The following is a 23,205-nucleotide window of genomic DNA, read 5'->3' as shown; positions in this document are numbered from 1 at the left end:
CATTTTCATCGCCCATGCATCCAGCTTCATTTCCAGTAGCCCGACCGTCACCACAGTTTTTGCGTCCCACCGAGACGTGGCGCACTCAAGAGAACCGGCCTACCTGCTTTGCCTGCGGCATTGCTGAGCGTACCAGCTTTGACACGCCCAGCTACATGCCACATTATGCCGCCCCACCTCCATTATCACCGCGACGTCTCGACACTGATCGCCGGTCGGAAACTCGGCGCTCTCCTTCCCCTCGTCGGCGTTCGATTTCGCCCCTGCGTCGTCGAGTTCCCACTGAAGAGGGAAACTGACTGCTGCAGTTCCTGAGGCAAGAACTGCAAATACATCGACGTTCTCAAGACCTCAATCTTCGCCGCAAAATGTTATTAGCGTTTTTGTAGAGGGAGTACCCGCAGTCGCACTAGTCGATACCGGAGCAGCCTTTCCCGTCATTCACGAGAGCCTTTGCCGCAAGCTACGAAAAGTGACTACAGTTTGTTCTGGCCTGGTGCTCGCCACTGCCAGCGCGCAGCGAATTTACCCTTCAGCTGTATGCACGGCCCGTGTCGTCATCAACGCCGTTCTGTACATAATCGAGTGTTTCGTGCTACCATCTTGCTCTCACGACCTCATCCTTGGTTGGGATTTCCTGTCATATCATCATTCTGTCATTGACTGTTCGCGTGCAGAAGTGTCGCTTTTACCACTATGTGAATCACTGCCGACCAGCTCTCCTCAATTTGCCGACAAACTCACTGTTGATGCCGACACAACCATACCTCCTGAGTCGTCGATGGCTGTTGTCTTGTCGTCTGATGCCACATCTGACGCCACTGTAGTGTTCACGCCATCCGATGTGTTTGCTCAATGCAAGGGCATTGTTCTTCTGTTTGCCGTGCTTACTGTAACATCTGGGTCAACTGTGATGCTGGTCACCAACTAGTACCAGTACCCGACCAGCCTACTGCGTGGAGAGACCGTAGGATACTTCCAGGCGGTCGACTACGTCGACGACCTCGATGTTCCTAACGACTCCCTCTGTCATGTTGACGCCATCGCTTCGGTCTCCGGCTCATCACCTTCAGTGGTTTTTGACAACGCCATTGACCCTGGTCTTTCCCCACCTTATCGCCGCCAACTTCTTGCTCTCCTTCACCAGTTTGTCAATTCCTTCGACTGTAATCAGACGTCACTGGGCCGTGCCACCGGTGTTTCTCACACCATCAAAACCGGTTCCCACTCCCCCTTGCGACAGCGCCCGCATCGTGTCTCCGCTGAAGAGCGCCGACTCATCATGGAGCAAGTGGATGGCATGCTCAAACGTAGAGTAATCCGTCCCTCTCGAAGTCCTTGGTCTTCACCTGTCGTATTGGTGAGAAAAAAAGATGACTCCATTCGCTTTTGTGTTGACTACAGATGCCTAAACAAGATAACAAGAAAAGACGTTTATCCACTGCCTCGAATCGATGACGCTCTCGATTGTTTACAAGGCGCAGAATACTTCAGTTCCTTGGATCTGCGCTCCGGGTACTGGCAAGTTCCAATGGCCGAGCCTGACCGTTCGAAAACCGCATTCGTTACACCCGATGGCCTCTACGAGTTTAACGTCATGCCCTTTGGGTTGTTCGGCCTGCTACTTTTGAGCGTATGATCGACACCATCCTTCACAGCCACAAATGGAAGACCTGTTTATGTTACCTAGACGACATCGTCGTTTTCTCAACCGATTTTCCGACACACCTCGCTCGCCTGCAGGACATTCTGACCTGTCTCGCATCTGCCGGCCTACAGCTTAACCTCAAGAAGTGCCGTTTTGCTGCACGAAAACTAACCATATTGGGTCACGTTATCTCAAAAGACGGCGTCCTCCCGAACCCAGACAAGCTCCGCGCCGTTGCCGACTTCCCAACGCCCACGTCTATCAAAACCCTCAGAAGTTATATTGGATTATGTTCCTATTTTCGTCGCTTCGTACGCAATTTCGCATCCATCATGGCACCTTTGACAAGCTTACTTTCCGCCAGTAATGGCATAGCAGCGTGATCACCTGAATGTGATGCAGCGTTTCGGCAGTTACGCCACTTGTTGACCTCACCACCGATTCTTCGCCACCACGACCCTGATGCTCCCACGGAAGTCCATACTGACGCCAGCGGAGTTGGCCTTGGTGCGGTCTTAGCGCAATGGAAAGCTGGCTATGATGAATACGTCGTCGCTTATGCGAGCCGTACTCTCAAGAAAGCAGAATTAAATTACTCCGTCACAGAAAAGGAGTGCCTAGCGATCATCTGGGCACTAAGAAAGTTTCGCCCATACCTTTATGGCTGTTCTTTCGTCGTTGTTACTGACCACCATGCCCTTTGTTGGCTTTCTTCCTTGAAAGACCCGACTGGATGCTTGGGACATTGGGCGTTTCGCTTGCAAGAGTACGACATCCGAGTCATGTACCGCTCCGGTCGCAAGCACTCCGACGCTGATGCGCTCTCTCGCTCTCCACTGACGCCTGATTTGGCGTCTTTGTCAGCTTCCTCGTCCAACCTGTCACCGTTCACCATCACTGACATGCTCACAGAGCAGCGCAAGGACCCAACCCTTGCAATGTTACTTGACTACCTTGCCGCTCCGTCTGACGTCCCTTCAACACGAGCACTGCGTCGCCAAGCAACCCACTTTTCCGTGCGGGACAACATTCTCTATCGTCGCAACTACATGCCCGACGGACGCAAATGGCTCCTCGCTATACCTCGTCATATGTGCTCTGATGTCTGCACGTCTTTTCACTCTGATCCCCTAAGCGCCCATGCCGGCGTCCTCAAAACTTACACAAGGTTGCGTCAGCGTTATTATTGGAGAGGCATGTACAACTTTGTGCAAAAGTTCATTCGGTCTTGCAATACATGCCAACAAGGCAAGACACCTACCCAGCGTTTCACAGGACCGTTGCAGCCGCTACCATGCCCGTCTCGTCCGTTCGACCGCGTCGGCATCGACCTCTACGGCCCGTTTCGATGCAGCGGGCGTGGAAATCGGTGGATTATTGTCGGCGTAGATCACCTTACTCGCTACGCTGAGACTGCAGCTCTGCCAGCAGCGACCGCCCGTGACGTTTGTTTTTTCATTCTTCGCAATTTTGTTCTTCGCCACGGTGCTCTCCGAGAATTACTGAGTGATAGGGGCCGTGTCTTCCTGTCGGAGGGCATCCAAGCCCTTCTTGCTGAGTGCAGAATAATTCATCGCAAATCGACCGCGTACCATCCCCAGACCAACGGTCTGACCGAGCGCTTCAATCGCACACTTGGCGACATGTTGCGGATGTATATTTCATCCAACCACTCCAACTGGGACACCGTACTTCCCTTTGTTACGTTCGCGTACAACACCGCGACGCAAGCGACCACCGGCTTTTCCCCCTTTTTCCTTGTGTATGGCGGTGAGCCTTCATGCCCTTTGGACACCATACTGCCGTACCAACCTGACGCTACAGAGTATACTCCGCTTTCCGAAGTCGCCAAATATGCTGAAGATTGCCGTCAGCTGGCACGTGCCCTGACTAGTGAAACTCAAGAACGTCAAAAGATAAGACATGACTGTGATCATCAACCACCGCACAACTTTGCTCCTGGTTCGCTTGTGCGGCTTTTGATACCAGCCCACATTCCTGGCCTTTCTTCCAAACTCCTGGCCCATTATCACGGTCCGTACCGTATCATCGAGGCCACTTCACCTGTAAACTACATAGTCGAGCCGCTCACCGTGTCACCAGACCTGCGTCGTCGTGGGTGTGAGACAGTACATGTCAACCGCCTGAAATCGTATTACGACCCGCTCATATTTTCCGCGCCCTGAGTCGCCAGGATGGCTACGCTTCGCTCCCGGGGCACTGTAATGAAGCAGACGTGCCCCTGTGTATGTGCCGTCTGAAGAGGAAGACGAAGGGCCGTGCCGTGATCGCTAGCGAGCCCCGTGCTACGGACAGCCCTTGCAGTGCCTTGATTTATCTAGCGTTCCACACCGTTGTGAACGACAATAAACCTCGTCGCAACAGTGCTAAAAAGCGGGCACGTCCTGTGCTTAGCGGAGAGACGGGAACTAGGAGTCAGATTCCTGATTTATAAGGAATCTGACTCCTGATGAATCTGATGAAGCTGGTAACATACTGAAATTCTATAGCATTAACGAGAGGGTGGCAGGTCTTGTGAAACTTAATAATAGGTACAAATTGAAGGTCGTACAGGTCTACACGCCTACATCCAGTCATGATGACCAGCAAGTCGAAAGCTTCTACGAAAACGTGGAATCAGTGATGGGTAAAGTCAAAACAAAATACACTATACTGATGGGCGACTTCAATGCCAGGGTAGGCAAGAAGCAGGCTGGAGACAAGTCAGTGGGGGAATATGGCGTAGGCTATAGGAATAGCAAGGGAGAGTTATTAGTAGAGTTTGCAGAACGGAATAATTTGCGGATAATGAATACCTTCTTCCGCAAGCGGGATAACTGAAAGTGGACTTGGAGGAGGCCGAATGGCGAGACTAGAAATGAAATAGACTTCATACTCTGCGCTAACCCTGGTATCATACAAGATGTGGACGTGCTCGGCAAGGTGTGCTGCAGTGACCATAGGATGGTAAGATCTCGAATTAGCCTAGACTTGAGGAGGGAACGGAAGAAACTGGTACATAATAAGCCGATCAATGAGTTAGCGGTAAGAGGGAAAATAGAGGAATTCCGGATCAAGCTACAGAACAGGTATACGGCTTTAACTCAAGAAGAGGACCTTAGTGTTGAAGCAATGAACGACAATCTTATGGGCATCATTAAGGAGTGTGCAATAGAAGTCGGTGGTAACTTCGTTAGGCAGGATACCAGTAAGCTATCGAAGGAGAGAAAAGATCTGGTTACGACAGCTGATTAAGAAAGGCAGCTGGGGAGGATCAGGTAACAGCAGATTTGTTGAAGGATGGTTGGCAGATTGTTCTAGAAAAACTGGCCACCCTGTATACGCAATGCCTCATGACCTCGAGTGCACCGGAATCTTGGAAGAACGCCAACATAATCTTAATCCATAAGAAAGGGGATTCCAAAGACTAGAAAGATTATAGACCGATCAGCATACTGTCTGTTGCCTACAAAGTATTTACTAAGGTAATTGCAAACAGAATCAGGAACACCTTAGAATTCTGTCAACCAAAAGACCAGGCAGGATTTCGTAAAGGCTACTCAACAATAGACCATATTCACACTATCAATCAGGTGATAGAGAAATGTGCAGAATATAGCCAACCCTTACATGTAGCTTTCATTAATTACGAGAAAGCGTTTGTTTCAGTCGAAACCTCAGCACTCATGCAGGCATTACGGAATCAAGGTGTAGATGAGCCGTATGTAAAAATACTGAAAGATACCTATAGCGGCTCCACAGCCACCGTAGTCCTCCATAAAGAAAGCAGCAAAATCCCAATAAAGAAGGGCATCAGGCAGGGAGATACGATCTCTCCAATGCTATTCACAGCGTGTTTACAGGAGGTGTTCAGAGACCTGGATTGGGAAGAATTGGGTATAAGAGTTAATGGAGAGTACCTTAGTAACTTGCGATTCGCTGATGATGTTGCCTTGTTTAGTAACTCAGGGGACCAATTGCAATGCATGCTCACTGACCTGGAGAGGCAAAGCAGAAGAGTGGGTCTAAAAATTAATCTGCAGAAAACTAAAGTAATGCTTAACAGTATCCGAAGAGAACAGCAATTTACAATAGGCAGCGAGGCACTGGAAGTCGTAAGGGAATACATCTACTTAGGGCAGGTAGTGACGACGGATCCGGATCATGAGACGATAATAATCAGAAGAATAAGAATGGGCTGGGGTGCATTTGGCAGGCATTCTCAGATCATGAACAGCAGGTTGCCATTATCCCTCAAGAGAAAAGTGTATACAGCTGTGTATTACCAGTACTCACATACGGGACAGAAACCTGGAGGCTTACGAAAAGGGTTCTACTTAAATTGAGGACGATGCAACGAGCTATGCAAAGAAGAATGATGGGTGTAACGTTAAGGGATAAGAGCAGACTGGGTGAGGGAACAAATGCGAGTTAATGACACCTTAGTTGAAATCATGAAAAAGAAATGGACGTGAGCAGGGCATGTAATGAGGAGGGAAGATAACCGATGGTCATTAATGCTTACGGACTGAATTCCAAGAGAAGGGAAGCGCAGCAGGGGGCGGCAGAAAGTTAGGTGGGTGGATGAGATTAAGAAGTTTGCAGGGACAACATGGCCACAATTAGCACATGACCGGGGTAGTTGGAGAAATATGGGAGAGGCCTTTGCCCTGCAGTGGGCGTAGCAGGCTGCTGCTGATGATGATATGTCGCATAAAACAATTCAACGAATTCAAGCACCATGGTGGCATGTGCTTGGTAGTGTTATCTCACGTCAAGAATGTGAAGCGCATTCAGACTTTTCTTGGCTCTCCACTTGCAGATCAAATAAATGGTGTTTTCAAATAGTAGCGTGTTGAACCATAATGTAAACAAGTATGCGGATCCCACGCACTGCGGGAATTGGTGCAAGGGAAGCTTTGTATGCTGTTTGCTTTGGTTGACGATAATTAGCGGTGATGTTGGTGGCGAATGTGTAATTTCTTCAGTTTTGAGTCTAATATGAGTATGGTGAGTCAATGTTAAATGTTAACTTGCGCTTATCACTGCTGCTTGTCTGCATAGTCCACAGAACACACAAGGAGACGTGTTTGCTTGAGGCACCCATTGTTCATAATTTTTTAGAGGGTTGAGCATTGCCTCACATAGCATAACTTGAGGCAAGGCGCAAAACAGCACATAGGACAGCAGAAGGGAACGAAGTCCCTTCTTCTGAATAAAACAGTCCTACATGCTGTTTTGCACTTTGCCTAAAGTTATGCAGTACCAACTAGCCCACCATCTCTCCTCTTGAATCACATAGCACATCGCATTGTGGCAGAAGTATTAGACTTTAATTGAATTAGGTGGCTGTATGTAATTAAAAGAATTAGTGTAATTGTATGTATACATTGTACACATACATTCTCGGTGTGCACCCTGTTTCGCTGCATAGCGAAGACACTCTGGTTCCATGCAACGCTTCTTTTGGGCCTTAGTGTCTTTGATACTAAGTGCATGCTTTGGAGCCATTTTGCTGGCGCGTGTTTACATGCTTTTTCTGCATACGTGGCCAGCACACTGTTGAGAAGCCAGCTCTAAGCTCTCTCTTCAGGGTATCGACAATTGTAATGTTGACACTATCACAGCCCAGCACGCCACCTCCACAGGCCAGCATCTGCATTTTTGTCACATAGGAAAGCAAGCACAGCACTTGCCATATGCACATACTGAAACGCTGCCGCGCCGGCGCCGGCCGGGATGCACAGAGGTGAGCACTATCGTGTGGTTTGGAAGAAACTCAGCAGCACTTGCAGCAAGACCATAACAGCAGCAGCAGTGCCCGGAAAGTCGGGAGAAGAGGCAAAGAAAGCTTCACTTCAATATGTGTCGCATGTACAGCTCACATAGGCTATATATCTTTGGTGGCTTAGGACAATGTTTACTAAAGAAATGCAATTTCTTGCACATCCTAATGAGGAGATGATCACTGTGGCCTTTCCAACGATCGTTGGCAATGTGGCCTGTCTGTACGGTCTCCACCAATTTGTCCCACATCGCTAAATTCAGCAGAAAGTTTCACCTGGTGACAGCACAATGGGCAGTGGGTACCCTTACAAAGGCTATCACCAGCCTAAAAAAAAGACTTTCATAAAGGCTCCCTAGAAGTCATGACTGAGAGCCACCGAAACATTTCCTAAGAAAAAAAAAAAAGCAGATATTGAAATTGACTAAAACTGTTTCACCCAGCAGTTTGAAGCAGCCCAAAACGAAAGATGTTTTATCAATTGCTGGCTACAAATGCTATGTGCATATTATGCTTTGTGGGCAAACAAAAATCCATTGCTCGCACTGGCACCTTTTGTTTCCACATTGGCACCATAGCCAATACCAAGCAAACAACAGAATTAGAGTACTACGGTCATGCTTTCTCATGCTGAGAATTTCAATGATGCCAAAGCGCACTGGATGATGGCTTTTTCAACAATCGTTTAGACCTGATCACCTGAACCGGTGATCCTTCCTTAAACTATGTCGCATAATAACGAGAACACATACAATAGAAGCACACTATTTGAAAGATCAATGCCATCAGTTTCCTTGAAGGCATTTTGCATCTTTTATCAGCAGTTGTATGTGTGAGGTTTTGTCTGGCAAATCCAAGCAATTAGTCCCCAAATGGCTCTCCATATTATAACATATTCATGCATAAAAAAATAACTCATGGGCTCTACATTGAACACTACCACCACCAGGGCTCCCTCACCATGCTTTTAACTTTGAACTAATCATAGCAGGCAACATACGACCACATTGCTGTCCCTTGCCTCCCCTTGGCAGTCATGGAAAATACTTATGTGCACAGGACTGTATTTATTTGAATCTAGGCAGGCCTCAATCCTAGGCCAACCCTTGAAATTCAGGTATGAAAAAAATATTTCCTCGGATGTAATTCAAACAAAAAATGGCATTTGACTGTGAAAAGGAAAAGAACATGCAACATCGTCAAGATGTTACCCTTATTGAATGCTCGCATTATCAGATCGATCAAAATTGCATCACATGACACCTGGAGCCAGTTTTCTAGCGGTGTAATCTACTTCACTAAGCATGTTGAAGTAGACAGGCGTCTGAACCTGCTCCGAGTGATGCATTGAATGCTTGTGATCTCTTTTGCCTTCGCCTATATGATCTCCATTGTTACAGACATCCCCGATTCTCTTTATGTCCTGATAGCATCAGCAAGATATTTTTCCACCTCGTGGCATCAGCTTTCCTGCAGTTGCCAGGGTCTGGTGGCAGCGGCCAAACCGCATCCTCGAGTCTAAACCGACCCGTGACTCTCGTACCTCATCTTTAAAGAAAAGTATTGGCCTACGTTCGATTAAATATGGTATAAGAAAAGTGAGCTGCTATCTTCTGATATTTTTGCAGCAGAAGCAGGGTGTGAAATAATGTCAAGGTCAGTGTCATGCCTAAGATTTTTTGAAACTTAAAAAATTGTTGCAGGGTTAAAGATCCTTCCCACACACTACTGCATACCATAGGTTTTCCAAACAAGCTCGCCTAAGACTAGGTTTGCGACTGCATTTCTGGCAGAATAAAGTCAAATGGGTTGTGCCGTCTCTTTAGATGTATTGGCACAGCTCATAGCTCCAGTACAGCGCACAATCTCTTGCATGCAAGTGGAATTTCCTGCACTATGCCAGACGAGTAATCCACACATGAATTCGAGAGTTTAATAACACTGCTTCCAGAAGTTTCCAGTATAAGGTTCACTCTTCAAAGCATCCTGACAAACTTGTTTGGTACCCAGACACTTAAAACCCAGCTTTAGCCAGTGGGACATACACCTCTTCAGTTTTCTTGCATTGTGTGAAGCACAATGATGTTAAGTAGCAGAAAGCCAGCAATCTTGCATCTGCCTCTGATGGATCATTTAGACTTCATGAGGGCAAGATTTCAGACAGAATTCTCGAAGGAAGTAGCAGGATCAATGACAGCTTATAGTCTTCGAGCGTGCAACTTTAAGGGGCAGCAATTCTGTCTTTGAATAAGATGTATGCATATAAATCACACATGCCCCAGTATAATTCAAGCATTATGCCTAGAAACCAAATTGCTTGACAGGAGTTGTTTTGATCACCATTAGGCTGGCACCAACATCTTGTTACCAGCTCAACAAAAACTTTAGGATTTCAAAATCATTAAAGGGCCCCCTCAAAGGGCCCCTCACTGATGGACCTGCCCCACTCGTTCGCAATGGCTGCCCTGCTGTGACAGAGCAATGAAGCAGTGGCACATCTGCTTCATCTAAAGTAAAAAATTTAACTTACAAGCTTTCTGTGTGTTCAGAGGATATCTCCACTGACAGTAACAAAATTTTATTTTTTACATGAGCTGCTTCTGGAGAGGCAAGGAGTGCACTGAACACACAAAAGTATTCTTGGGAGTGGCAGGTGCTGTGTGAGTTGTCTCAGGAATGGCAGCTAAAGAGGTAATGGCTTCTGAGATGGTAAGCCTCTCACATAGAGAACAGAATTTTTGTGGAAAAGCATTAAGATAATAAGTGTTAGCTATCTCTGCTGTCTACCTACTGCAATTGATACGGACTCAGCAAGCAGAAAAAAAATGATTGTGTTGCTTGTGCACAGCAAATAAGAAGTGGCATATGGGCAGCACACTTTCTTTATTAATATCATTTGTCTTTCTGGATTTACATAGGTATGGTAGAGATGATAATTGCAACTTCTAGATAACATCAAATGTGTTGCTGGAGCCCCTGCTTTCCCTATTGTCCTCTAGAATGATCGTCCGCTTTGGTTGGCCGTCAAGATCAACAAACAGGTAGCGGTACTCGTAGTTCTTGTGGTTGTCCTGTTGAGAAATGAAAAAATTGAACTGGAAAATTAATGATCTTATGTCTTTAAGCAGTTTGTACATGTTATGGTACTCTGTGTGGTGAGGCATCCCTTAAACAGTAGAATCTCAGTAAACGAAAATTGCTTAAAGGGAATTGCCTCTTGATTGGAACGACAGCCTCTAAATTGGTTGGTTCTGCATTTGTGTGACTCAAAAAAACTTTCATTATTTGGAACCTATATTTTCGCAACTCTCTGTAAGCGGAACCACAGAAGAAAACACTGAAGCACTTTTTCAGAAAGAGGCAGGATCTGAAATATAAGTTTTGCGATGGCTTTTACTATGCAGGAAGCCATCCTTAAAAAGTGGTGGCAGACTCAAGCAGGCAAAAGTTTGATGGATTTTTAATGGATAGCGTGTACACATGGGGACAGGTTTGCAGCACCATCACTAGCCCAATCAGATGACCAAAATAAGGACAACAGAAATTTTGGACAGCCTACAGTGTGACGTCCGATAATTTGGACTCCCTGTGCATGAGCGTGTGCTATTTGGGCAGGGATTGGAGCAGCAAGATATACTTTTGTTTTGATATGTCGCCGATGCCTCCTCGAAACCGTAGATACCATAGCCTAGGCAATCCAGCAGCCGTTGACCATGCCCAAACCACAGGAAAAACTAGCTGCTACATTCACTTTTTAAGTTTAACATATCTAACAGTGTTAAGAAGGTGTATGACATATAGTGCAGCACCTCTGCATATCTTTCTCGGTAAACGGAACTCCTGTTGATCAGAGCACACTGAATTTCTCTGGCCCCTTAATGTTCTATTTAATGAGATTCTACTGTATATAATATAAGGCTAAGCCTTGACATACTACAACAAGGGAGAAGAATTGCGAGTGCATTCTAACGGCAGTTGCCTATAGAAAACGTAATTCAGTAAGCATGCAGGCTGATCATGTGACACTCAAGAGTTAAATGGTGTTTAGAAAAGCAATTAGCTGCAAAGTGCTAAATGAGCAACCACACTCTCCATGGCCTACTCATATCCTGGTTTCGACCTGCAAATGCACTGTATCCCAGACGTGCAGCTAAATGATTCAAGCAGCAGGCTTCAGCTATTTTATGGTGCTCTTACTGCATCCTGATGGACCATATTGTAGCACTAAGAAAACAAAATGTTCTTCACCAGCATAACACATCTTATCTAAATGAGCATTACAAATGGCTAAAGAGTGTATGCAAAAACGAGCAGTTTAAGAGCACCCTTTTATGGCCTCAGAGTGTGGCTACTGCCGCAAGGAGGCAACGTCATTCGAGGAATGGGTCTGGCCATGAGCTAATGTTGAAGCGACACTTAGCTCACTTTTAGCCCCGAGAACGACCTAAAGGGGCTGCGAGCGCCGCTCGTGTGACCTCAGGGCATGGACTTGTGCCTCTTGTCTGCTGCAGTTCAGGCAATGTCCGGGAGCCTTCTGAAGTGTTTCTGCTTGTTTACTCGTGTTCCCTATGCTTGTATACTTATGGCGGTCGTCTCAAATATATTTTTACTGATGTCTTCGTTTGCGTAAATTTATTCAAAGAACTTATTTTCTATGCGACAATATATTTCTCAAAGGTAATGCTACAGTACCAGCTGAAGGAGCTCAGACCAGCTCACTGCGGGTTTTTCGAGCGTGGATCTACACTTTGCAGTGGTAGCTCACGTGTATAATAAAAACATAAAAGCAAAAACATAGCACACAAGGATCCAGCTAGGATATCATACCTACCGTGATGCAACAAGCATCAGAACAATGTGGCAATATGCGACTTCTGCGACATTTAACTTCAGTTTAACCAGCTAAATTATGTTTGCTCATGACGAGGAGTTCATGGTATAATAAAGAATTTTTGGATTTCTTCACAGCAGTGCTCGGCAGTAACACAAGGGCTTATTACACTGACGTTGTTCTTGTTTATCAACTGCAATAGCAGCACTGCTGTTCAGATTATATAAGCACAACTTGCTTCTTTAACTGCTTCTAAAAATTAGGCTGTTTTTCACTGGTTAATTTTAAGTGGCGGTAATTTGAAGTAAAGCTAATTGGGGCTTACAGCTGTTTGAAGGATACAGAAAGGAATGTACCAATATTTATTCCCTTTTACGTGCTACACGTTCAACTCACTTGAGCAATTTACTGGTGCTTGTTGCTTTTAAATTTTTTTAATTATAGGGCTTTACGTGCCAAAACCACTTTCTGATTATGAGGCATGCCGTAGTGGAGGACTCCGGAAATTTCGACCACCTGGGGTTCTTTAACGTGCATCTAAATCTAAGTACATGGGTGTTTTCGCATTTTGCCCCCATAGAAATGCTGCCGCCATGGCCGGGATTCGATCCCGCGACCTCGTGCTCAGCAGCCCAACACCATAGCCACTAAGCAACCACGGCGGGTGCTTGTTGCTTGAGGAACAGACATGACGAATCTGTTTGGCGAACTGACACGGGCTGCTCGGCCCAAATTTTTGAGTGAAATATGCCTTTTGGACCGCATGGCTGCAGCCGTAAAGAAGTCGAAGCCTCACTTATTAGTAGTACATGTATGGGACATAGTGAAGATATCATTATTCCATGGTGGAGGTAAAAAATCAAGTGGATTCATGGGAGGCTTGTGGTGTCTTCCTTATGAGGCAGGTATGCGAGGTTCTTTTTGATGTATTGACGAAGTGCATAGTTCTCAGTCTGTATAATTAAACAACGCAGGTTTGAGATATGGTGAGGTAGGAGGTGTCTGAATTTTCATTTTCAAGGCAGCCTATGCTATGCTGTAGTGCCTCGAGTATACTTTAGGCAATGCAATTGGCACTGTAAAAACAGTATCAGGGTTTCAATTCTAAATTGTAGTGAATTGATGGGTTTCATGAACAATGCGTGCCTCACCGTAATGACAGTCAGTTGCTTTCACTGCGCAAGGGGTATGCCATATTGTCGATAAAGGCTACTGAGGGCCATTATGAAGGCCACTATGATATGATATACGTAGCGCCACTTGATTGGCTCTCGATCTTAATCACGAAACTTTCCTTTAGTTACAGTGTTCGTGAAGCATTTACATGACCCGCTGTCATGTTAACCGCCATGAGCAATGAGCAATTCGTTTTCTGGGTGCCTGTTTCAGAGAACGGTGAAAGTATAGTACCAGACTTTTTCATACAAAACATGCCTAACTCTTCTTCTTCAATTTTTTAAGTCCCATATTTGACCAGAACAACTCACTACAGTTATAAAAATCATGATGAAAGCTTCGCTGGGCAGTGTCCTTTTAACATGGATTTATGATGTCGACACCAATTATCAAGATTTTTCTTCCATGTAAAATGCAATATGCCTCATAGCTAAGTACTAAGAGAATGTTAAGTGTTTAGCCGAGCATCTTACACAACTTTGCTCGTTGAATTTGCAGATATTCCTTTTATGCAAAATTTATGGACAGACAAGATGCATATATGCATTACAAGACTACTAGACCCCTTCAACGGTACATAGCTTGTGATATCTAAGCCGTAAATTCTCTCAACTCATGCGGTTTTGAAGAAGAAACTGCGGTTCAGGCAAGGCAGCAGAAAGAAGCCGACATATTCTTCAATAAGCACGGCACGAGCCACCAATACCTCAAGCATGCACTGAAGGGAACGAGCGCGCGCCGCAGCTGAGCGAGCAATGTCCTGTGATGTCACACACGAGAGGGCGCCACTCCAACTTCTCACCGCTAATAGAGCTTCACATATGAATCTTTCATAGTGAGCCACACTTAGCCTGATCTCCCTTATCCTTACCCACTCCTTCAAAAGAGGCCTTGAGCTACTAATTAAACATATTTTCTCTCCACTGAACTGCAAAAGTACAACATGCATGATCATGGTGCATTACTTGATATCACATCCACAGAACAAGTAGTGGGACAGGCCATGCCCAACTTTCACTGTTGTTTATCACATTACCGATAGCGTTCATCACATTGTGACAGGTGCATCTGTTTCTACTGCTTCAGCATATCTGCATAAGCGGCCATGGAGCATCCTTCTCATTATCTATACACAGGATAAAGTTCACTCATTAGGTTTCTAAATGACATTTCTAGATATTAAGGGAGCCTACCACAATGCAGACAGGGAATTGTTATGAGACCTTTTCAAGCACGAATGCATAGGTAATGATTTTGAAGCTGCTGAGGCAGATATATAGAGACGACCAAGTGCAAACTATATGGGAAGGCCAAAAATGTAATGAAGTGGTGGATTTTCACCAAGGACTGAAGCAAGGATGTCCTCTGTCTTCATTGTTGTTGACACTTTATGTTAAGGGTATAAAAAGACTACTGGGAAACAGTTAATTAGGGTTTGATTTATCCTACACGCATAATGGACAAGTGTTGCAACAGAAGGTCCCCAGACTGATGTACGTAGACGACACAGTGCTGCTACCAAACAATGCAAGAGATTTACAGACACTTGTGAATATCTGTGGGAATGCAGCGACAAATCTAAGCCTTAAGTTTAGCACAGAGAAATCTGTAATTATGATCTTTAATGAAGAGACTTGTAAGACTTACTTCTTTAACAAAACACCATCTGATGCATTCTGGCACTAAACTGGACTGCCAATGTATGTCTTCGTAAAGTTCTGGAGTTAATATCTTGAAACTGGTTTCATCCTGAGAATTCCCCAAACTTCTTAGCTACAATTTGTAAATTGCAATATGTGCTCCAAGATCAATAGTTAAAAATGAATCAGTAATTTTTTTTAACTGGTCGATTATGCATTTCAATTGTTCATGTGAGCAATGTCAGCCTCTTTGTGTAGATCAGCTCAAGGACTAGAATTGTGCTATCTGCCACAGGCGATTTTTAAAAATTGCCTAGTCTTTGCAGAAACACCTGGTATACTTTGGTTATGAACAAGAATTCTGAGTGGTATTACATCAATAGGAAACAAATTAATATTATTACCCCTTAGTGACTAACTCACTTTCTGCCGTATCTTCCAAGGCAATCCGGAAATAGCATGATTCGGGCACTTCAGCTGAAACATTACAATTTTAGTCTAATGAGCTCTCAAATCAACAACCAATCTCAAAAGGGCAGCGATTTATTGCTCAGTCGCTGTCACGTACATGAGACAAAAATTAAATGGTGGGGTTTAATGCTAAAAACTGCAGAGTGTGTAATGAGGGACGCCGGATGAATTCTGACCACTTGGAGTTCTTTAATGTGCACCCAGAATATTTCTGCAGTTCACTTCCATCTAAATGTGGCCCCCATGACCCGCAACCTCATGCCCAGCAGCTCAACGCCATAGCCACAGAGGCACTGCAGTGGGCATATACACGAGATCTGATAAAGTGATAGCCCACATCACTTACTGCTTATAATTATCATGAGTTACTCAGAGATGAGGTCAGATTTGGTGTTGGATGACCATCGTGTAAATAGGTGCCACCATGCTTGTTGACGCAAAGCTGTTGGTTAAGTTTGGGGTGTCACGTTATGTTTGAAAAAATTTCATAGCTTCGCCTGAAAGGTGACACATCGACTGCAATAGCAAATTATTAGACAACTATACGAAGTAAGGGTAGTAGTTTTATCAGTCGTATAAACTTGTAAACATTAGCTTACTAACTAAATTAACAAGCATGACGTCACACATGCACAGGCAAACATGAACACATTTCATTTGATGACCGCGGGCACTTGCTGTCAAAACGCTGGCATGAGGAAGCAATTTGCCCTTCGTGTTGCCTCCAGTCACAAATATGCTGGTCTTCCACTAAACTTCGTCCTTGTTAGGCTTTCTGAAAAAATATTAGCTGGAAGGCCAATGCATTTCGCTACAAGTGTAGGGAGTGTGAAGAAGAAGACATGCCTCTGTCCAGCAGCATCGCCAATGCTCGGCTTGCGCTGCTGGTCGCTAGTGTCTTTCGAGACGGTGCCTCACACTGCCGCACCGTTCCTACTCATAGCATCCTTGAAGAAATGCACCACCGATAAACATCTTATCAATTGGTGGAGGTTGCTGGAGCTCCCCCCAGTGCTTGCACCCTGAAGCTTCGAACCCAAACGCTTCTGCCCATCATGACTGACAACACAGAACCGCTGGTGCCTTCACCCCAGTCCGTCATCTGCACCAAGGTTCCTTGGCAACGTGATCCAAAGGTCTTCAGCGGTACAGATGACACCAATGTGGAAAACTGGTTTACATCTCATGAATGGGTGGGTGCACATAACAAGTGGGATGCCGCCACAAAGTTGATCAACATCCTATTTTATCTGACTGGCGGTGCCCAATTCTGGTTCCATAATCATGAAAGCGACATCCCGGCATGGCCAACTTTCAAGACGTCATTCACTGAAGTGTTTGGTCAACTTGCTGTCCACAAACAGTGCTTGCGTGCCCGAGCACAAGATTGGAGAAATTTCATTAGCTACATAGAAGAAGTCGTTGACTTTTGTAAATGCGTCAATGCTGCCATGCCCCAAGCTGATAAAATTCAGCACATTCTCAAAGGCATCGTTGACGGTGCACCGCCAACGATCGGGTTGCTCTGCTCGTGCAGCTGGTCGCTGGTGTCTTTCTAGACGGTGCCTCACGTTGCCACGCCATTTCTACCCATAGCGTCCTTGAAGGAATGCACCACCAATAAACATCTTATCATGAAGGTTACCTCCAAACTGGTGTTAATCTCAGGATTTCTACTAAGTGTGCATGCCTAGAGGATGCACAGGCTTTAATTCTGGAATTAATCAGAAATATAATTAGCAATAATAGCTAATCAGCTGATTATTTGATTAATTAAATTTGACTGGGTTTAGCATTTGTATTTTTGTGCACACAAGCCAGTAGTGGAGGGCTTCTACTACGGTGTAATAAAAAAGTTCAGCTGTTTCCAATTGAAGCATGTAGTATATAAAGCATATGTTCCCTTTTCAATGTGCATATAAAAAAATGTTTAAAATTACGATACAACAATGTTTCATCACTATTACAGATGCTTTTCTCTTTGTAACAGCACATTACTTCCGTGCACCCCATCTGTGGTTGTTGTTTCCTCAGTAGTGAAGCTGTGCAAACAAAGCTAAGCCCCTCCTTAAAATGAAAACCATGTGTATCCAATGCTCACCTCAGCGAGGCTAAATAGATCAGAAAGGTGCACATGTAGCAAGTAATACAGTTAAGCCTCTATACTATAACTAAGTCGGTAAAATCGGTAATTTGCTTTGTTTCATCAAAATTTCTTTCTATTGAAATTTGGCCATTTATGCAAATAAATAGTTGCCAATAGATTTTTCTTGCACGGAAAGGAGCCGCAGAATTTTTCTAATTATTGGGCAATTGAAAAAACTAATTTGAATGAGAAAACAATTCATTTTGATAAACTTGGGAGACAACGACGAATGGTACGGTTTCATATGCTACATACGGCGATGATATCTCCTCGGTGGTACGAATTAAGCAAAGGCAGCCATGCTTTCGCGTGCACTCCGTCCCTGCAGCTGATAGCGTTGCCCGCTCTGGGACGACGCTATCAGGAAATGCGTTGGCAGCGGGGATTGAACGCTTCGTCTGCCTCTCGCTCCAATGGGTCACTGAAACTCAAGATTACGCAACCTCTAATAATAAACGCTGTTACGATTGGCCTGCAGGGGTGCTGACCTGCAAAACTTTCCCAGCCCGCCGCAGCTGTTTCGATCGTCCTGCAGGGGTAGCGATCTTCGAACACTTCCCGGCCCGCTGCAATGAGTGGCTTTGGAGAGCCAGCAAAGCGTGTCTTCGGAGAACTGGCGATGCCAGCAAAGTTAGTCAACCATGCGCCTCCTTCAGAGAGCCGACGGCGCCAACAAGGAAAGCTAGGTTTGGTGGACCATGTATTGTTAGTTGGTTCGCTGTCGCCTTCACAGTCTACTTGCAGCAAGAGAGCTCCTGGAAAAGGTGTTTTGCGGTGCATTTTCACGGGTCCCAGAATTCGTCACAGTCTGCTGACAGTCGTGGCAGCTACCTGAGAAGTCAGCTCTGGAATCAAGAGGCACCAGCTGGCGTCAAGCATGACAACACATGTGTACGAGGACCCACTCACCTCAGTGTGTTCAGTGAGACCAAAGTGCGGAAGAGAGTGTGTGAACCCTCCCCCTCAAAAGCGGGTCGACTACGCCTCCAATGACGACTGTGGACGGTCCGAGTGGACGAAGGTTGGGCGGCAGTTTTCCCTCACCTAGGGATCTAGGGAGGACAGTGGGTTTTTAAGCAGCAGTCTTCGGCTGCTCGTCAAGCTGTGTGCTCGTGTGCTACGTGCTTTGTCTTGCGTGCTCCGTTTGGGAGTCATGCTAGACTGTTGAAATGTATCTCCAGTCGTAATGTAAATACTGTAAATAAATCCCGTACTTCTAGTTCTCGATGGGAGCAAGTTCTGCCCTACAACCACGTCCCAAGCGTGGGTGAGTTGGACGATGGCATGGGCCAGCTACCACTTATTTCATGCTCGACTACAACCCGTACAACTGGTAGCCAGCGATGGGAAGTCCCTCCCTTCAACTACACCTAAACCTTACAACTGGTTGCCAGCAGTACGATTGCCCTCCAAACCTTACAATGCGTGGTAAGACAGCTTACATGGTGCCACGTCATCTCGACACGCCCACTCTTTGCACATGCGGCAGATTACCTCTAAAGCAGGATGCTTATGCGCTCATCTGCACTTATAGCCATGCGGAGCCACGGCTGTGACGCGCGCCAGAAATTGAGACGTGCGCCAACTTAACCCCCACTCCATTGCACACTTGATCGCGTCACCGTGAGCTCGCTCCCCTCCTCCTTTTCCCCTCTGCTTGTGCAGGAAGGTGGCACTCATGAAGCCATCATCTTTATTGTGTCACCTTCACACACTTTCACTCGCACCTATGCACAGTGGGAGTGCGATAGGATCTTATCGCACTTGGGCTTTATATGGAACATGACGCGGCTCCACTTCAGCGATCGCTCTTGTTGCGGGACGCGAAATTTGTGAGCATGTTTGCAAGCAGCTGCTTGTAATTCAATCATTTGACCATCTGCGTCCGAGGAAGTTTTCAGTTATTGACTCAGCATTCCTTTGTGGAGGCAGTGAAATTTCGTTATATTGAAATTGCATACAAACCCACTTCGTTACATTGAGGTTCTAAATACATGGTGTTTATGAAAATGAGGTTATGAAAGGTTAAATACTTCGTTATATCGATAACTTCGTTACACTGAAATTCGCTATATTGAGGTTTAATTGTGAAAGTTCTGGTAGCAAACTCCGTCAAAAATGTTGATTTTATTTGCACATACAAACCACTTAGAGATTGCTTTTTTTTCTGTACACCTTTGCGAGCAGCCCATCGTAGTGGGAGTGGTTCTTAGTTTTGCAGTTGTCACTTGAGCTAATTCAGTTGCATCGTCTCTTTCTTTACTGAAATGATAGCAGCTAACACGTTTCTTTGAGCTAGCTGGTATGACATTGCAAGTACATACAGCGTAAGGATACGGAGGCAGAGCAAGGAATGATCTTGAGGGCACCGTCCTCTCATTCCTTGCTGTCTCTGTGTGCTTCCACTTTACGTACTTCCAATATGACAGGTTTTGATAAACTATAGTTGCACTGATGACCATTCTTCCCACTGACACTGATTTCTTGAAGAACTGCAGTTTTGACAGCGACATTTATTGATTTACTTATTTATTCAATTCAGTGCTATCTACAACCTCGCAAGCTGTGCTAATCACAGAGACAAAGCACCAAGGCTGTCAGTTTCCATGATAATGTGACAGTGATTTAATGATTTCCAATGAAAGAACAATGCCTGAGCCAAACTGTGTGAGACTAATGAGAGAAATTAAACAAAAAAAGTCAATCTTGTGCAGACGTCCTTATTTACTTCTTTTTCTCTGCATTTCTATCAATGAGCTAGCAATAATTCCTGTGCACACAAGAAATCAAACTGAGAATTGGCAAGTTGTGGCACCCCTGTGTCAGGACTCATTCAAAGTGAAAGGCTCACTTCTGGTATCTGTGGAAAAAAACTTGCCACAGGAAGTTCATTAAGTAGACTCCTTGGAAACAAGTACGTTCATCTCTATAATGCATAAACCTCCAATTCATGTTGCACTGACTTCCTCACCTGGCCTGCCTGACAGGCGCAGCCAAAGGGGAGGAAAGTCAGGGTAAATTAGTGGGAGAGAAGAGGAACATTCAGGATGGCTATGCAGGTCACACATTTGAAGACTCTGCTATGATGAATGTCACTACAGGCAGGCTCAGCTGTATTGAATGAACAAAGTGGAAAGCACAAATATTAGTAGCTAATGGCTAACTTTGCAACATGCCATAGGACATACGTGAAAGCACCATCTTCCTTCACAACGATACCAGTAGTAGAGGTATTTATTCAGACCACCACTACATAGTTGCCTAAGGGACTGGCATAAAGGCCAAGAAAGCCCGACATTGTGCTTGTTCCCCAACTCAACCAAACATCAAGAGGATGGGAGCCCACGGACACATCACACTTGCTGTAGAATAGTGTTGAACATACCTCTCTGACTTCAAGATGTACAGTTCCAGATCTGGTGGGCCCTTTGATGTAGAACTTCATGCGCATGTAGTTGATGCCATCTTTTATGTACTCCATGTGGCTAACATGCCTGTAGATGAAAAAAGAAATACTTTGATAAGTTGCCTCTCTACAGTCTGACTCTTCTGAATATAGCACTTCTGCATACTGTCACAGTGTAACTTTGGATAATTCGTATTTAAAACAGCACCAAAAAAAAAAAAAAAACACGGACAAGGGAGGACACAGGACGAGCGCTGTCCTGTGTCCTGTGTTTTGAATATGAATGATCCGTACCAACTAGCTCGCACCCAAACCCTTTTGAGTAACTTTGGATGTGCTTTTGTTTAAAGTTATAGAAGTTCAACACAACAGTCATGGAACTTCAGAAACTTCTACACCTTTTCCAGAAATATGCAAGGCACGCTACTCCTATGACTTTCATTCATTGACAACAGCTGTCAAAAAAAAAAAAAAACCCTCTCTGACCTACCTAAAAATACCTACTCATAAGAAGCCAACAGACATTGAAACCACGAAAAACCATAGGGGAAATTAACAGTTTTCGCAAATGAAATGTACAATTAATTCTGAATGAGGGTGAAATTTGGGATAAGCTTAATATTCTTAATAGAAGAAAGGGGGAAACACAGGTGGAAGAAAAGACAACTTGCAGTTGGTGGGAGCAGAACTCACAATCTCGCATGATGCGTGCAATGCTTTACCAAATAAGTTGTGGTAACTGTCCCTCCATACACTGTCTTGGGTATTTGCATACCTTTACTAAAGTGAGCCCCTTGGAGTGTTAGCCTGTGCCACTCACAGCTATGGCGGCAGATGTGGAACATCCTTTCAACTGCAGGAATCACGCAGTATCTGAGCTCAGAAGCAAGCAACTTAGAAGAAAACAACACAAACACTGCACAGTGGGTTATGAGGAATACCATAGTGGAGGGCTCCGGATAAATTTTGACCACCTGAGGTTTTTTAACATGCGTTCAAACCACTGTACACAAGCATTTTTGCATACCATCCCCATTGGAATGTGGCCACCGTGGCTAGGAATTGAACCCATGACCTTATGTATAGTAGAGAAACGCCATAGCCACTGAGTCATGACTGCAGGTAATCAAGAGAAAATTTTTTGTTTAAAGCAATGGAATCGCCTAACCCCACTCCAAACAAACATACCTGCGGCGTCCTCTGCTTGTTGTTTCACCGTGTCCTTGCAAAGGTTCACCGAGTGCAGCCTTTACTCTGGGGTCAGCTCGGCAGCGTTCCAGAGCTTTTGAGTACACAGAATTGGGGCTATGGCCCGAGAAAAGCTCATGGAAAATTGTGTAAAACATGAGCCCTGCACAGACGAGCAAAACACGTGATAGTTGAGCTAGGGTCAATGGTGTGGTCGGAAATCTAGATCAGCCTAGGCTGCACATACATCAATCTTATCACTCAAAATGATAACACGCTACAAGCAAAAACTTACAAAGTAAATTTTGTTCATTAAGATAGCATACCATGACTAAAACAGCAATCCCCACCCCCCCCCCCCACACACACAAATGCAATTTCAAAGAAAGAGCTAACTACATTGTTGATTGCCTTGTCTTGTGATTTGTATTTTCTTTGACTATCTGCTTGTAGCTGCTCTTACTTTAGCCTAGCAGCTAATGCTGCTAATCTTCAGTTCGTATTAAGCCCAGACCAGATGTACAGCCGCCCTGATTTTTAATAATATAGCGCGAGCGTCGACTGAACTGCTGGTGAGCGCCTTATAACGGCGATAAGCGTGCAACAAGAGCGTGCAACAACGCGATTGCAACAAGGCAACAAGGCTCGTGCGCGAACTCTCGCCTTGTTGCATGCTTATCGCCGTCATAAGGCGCTCACCAGCAGTTCAGTCGACGCTCGCGCTATATTATTAAAATCAGGGCGGCTGTACACTTGTTTACATGCACCCACCTATGTGCTGACGGTGCACCAAAGCTTGTGTGCACCGAAACAAGGTGTGAGTGCAGAGATCAGTTCATCTCTAATATCGGCGCATAGGCTTCCTTGCATAGGCATGCCTGGTTACGCAGCTATGGTGTGTGGTACAATCAATT

General features: G+C 45.2%; 1 protein-coding gene across 2 annotated transcripts in view; it reads right to left on the bottom strand.

The window, feature by feature from the left end:
• Positions 1 to 10,299: 10,299 nt before the first annotated feature.
• Positions 10,300 to 23,205, bottom strand: part of LOC142561754 (mitochondrial import inner membrane translocase subunit Tim21) — a 19,258-nt gene continuing 6,352 nt past the window's right edge. Inside the window, exons 4-6 of one of the 2 annotated variants that reach the window (XM_075673473.1) lie at positions 22,292 to 22,454; positions 21,083 to 21,191; positions 10,300 to 10,504 (exon numbers count right to left, since the gene is read on the bottom strand). In XM_075673473.1, the coding sequence (XP_075529588.1) occupies positions 10,379 to 10,504; positions 21,083 to 21,191; positions 22,292 to 22,454 (398 nt within the window). In that variant the 3' untranslated portion in view covers positions 10,300 to 10,378. Of the gene's footprint in view, positions 10,505 to 15,479; positions 15,558 to 21,082; positions 21,192 to 22,291; positions 22,455 to 23,205 lie in introns of those variants that run through there. The other variant, XM_075673474.1, reaches the window with a different exon arrangement.

This window comes from Dermacentor variabilis, chromosome 1, assembly GCF_050947875.1.
Source record: "Dermacentor variabilis isolate Ectoservices chromosome 1, ASM5094787v1, whole genome shotgun sequence".
NCBI lineage: Eukaryota > Metazoa > Arthropoda > Arachnida > Ixodida > Ixodidae > Dermacentor > Dermacentor variabilis.
Note: the sequence above shows the minus strand (reverse complement) of the source record. Positions and strands in the feature narration are given on the sequence as shown.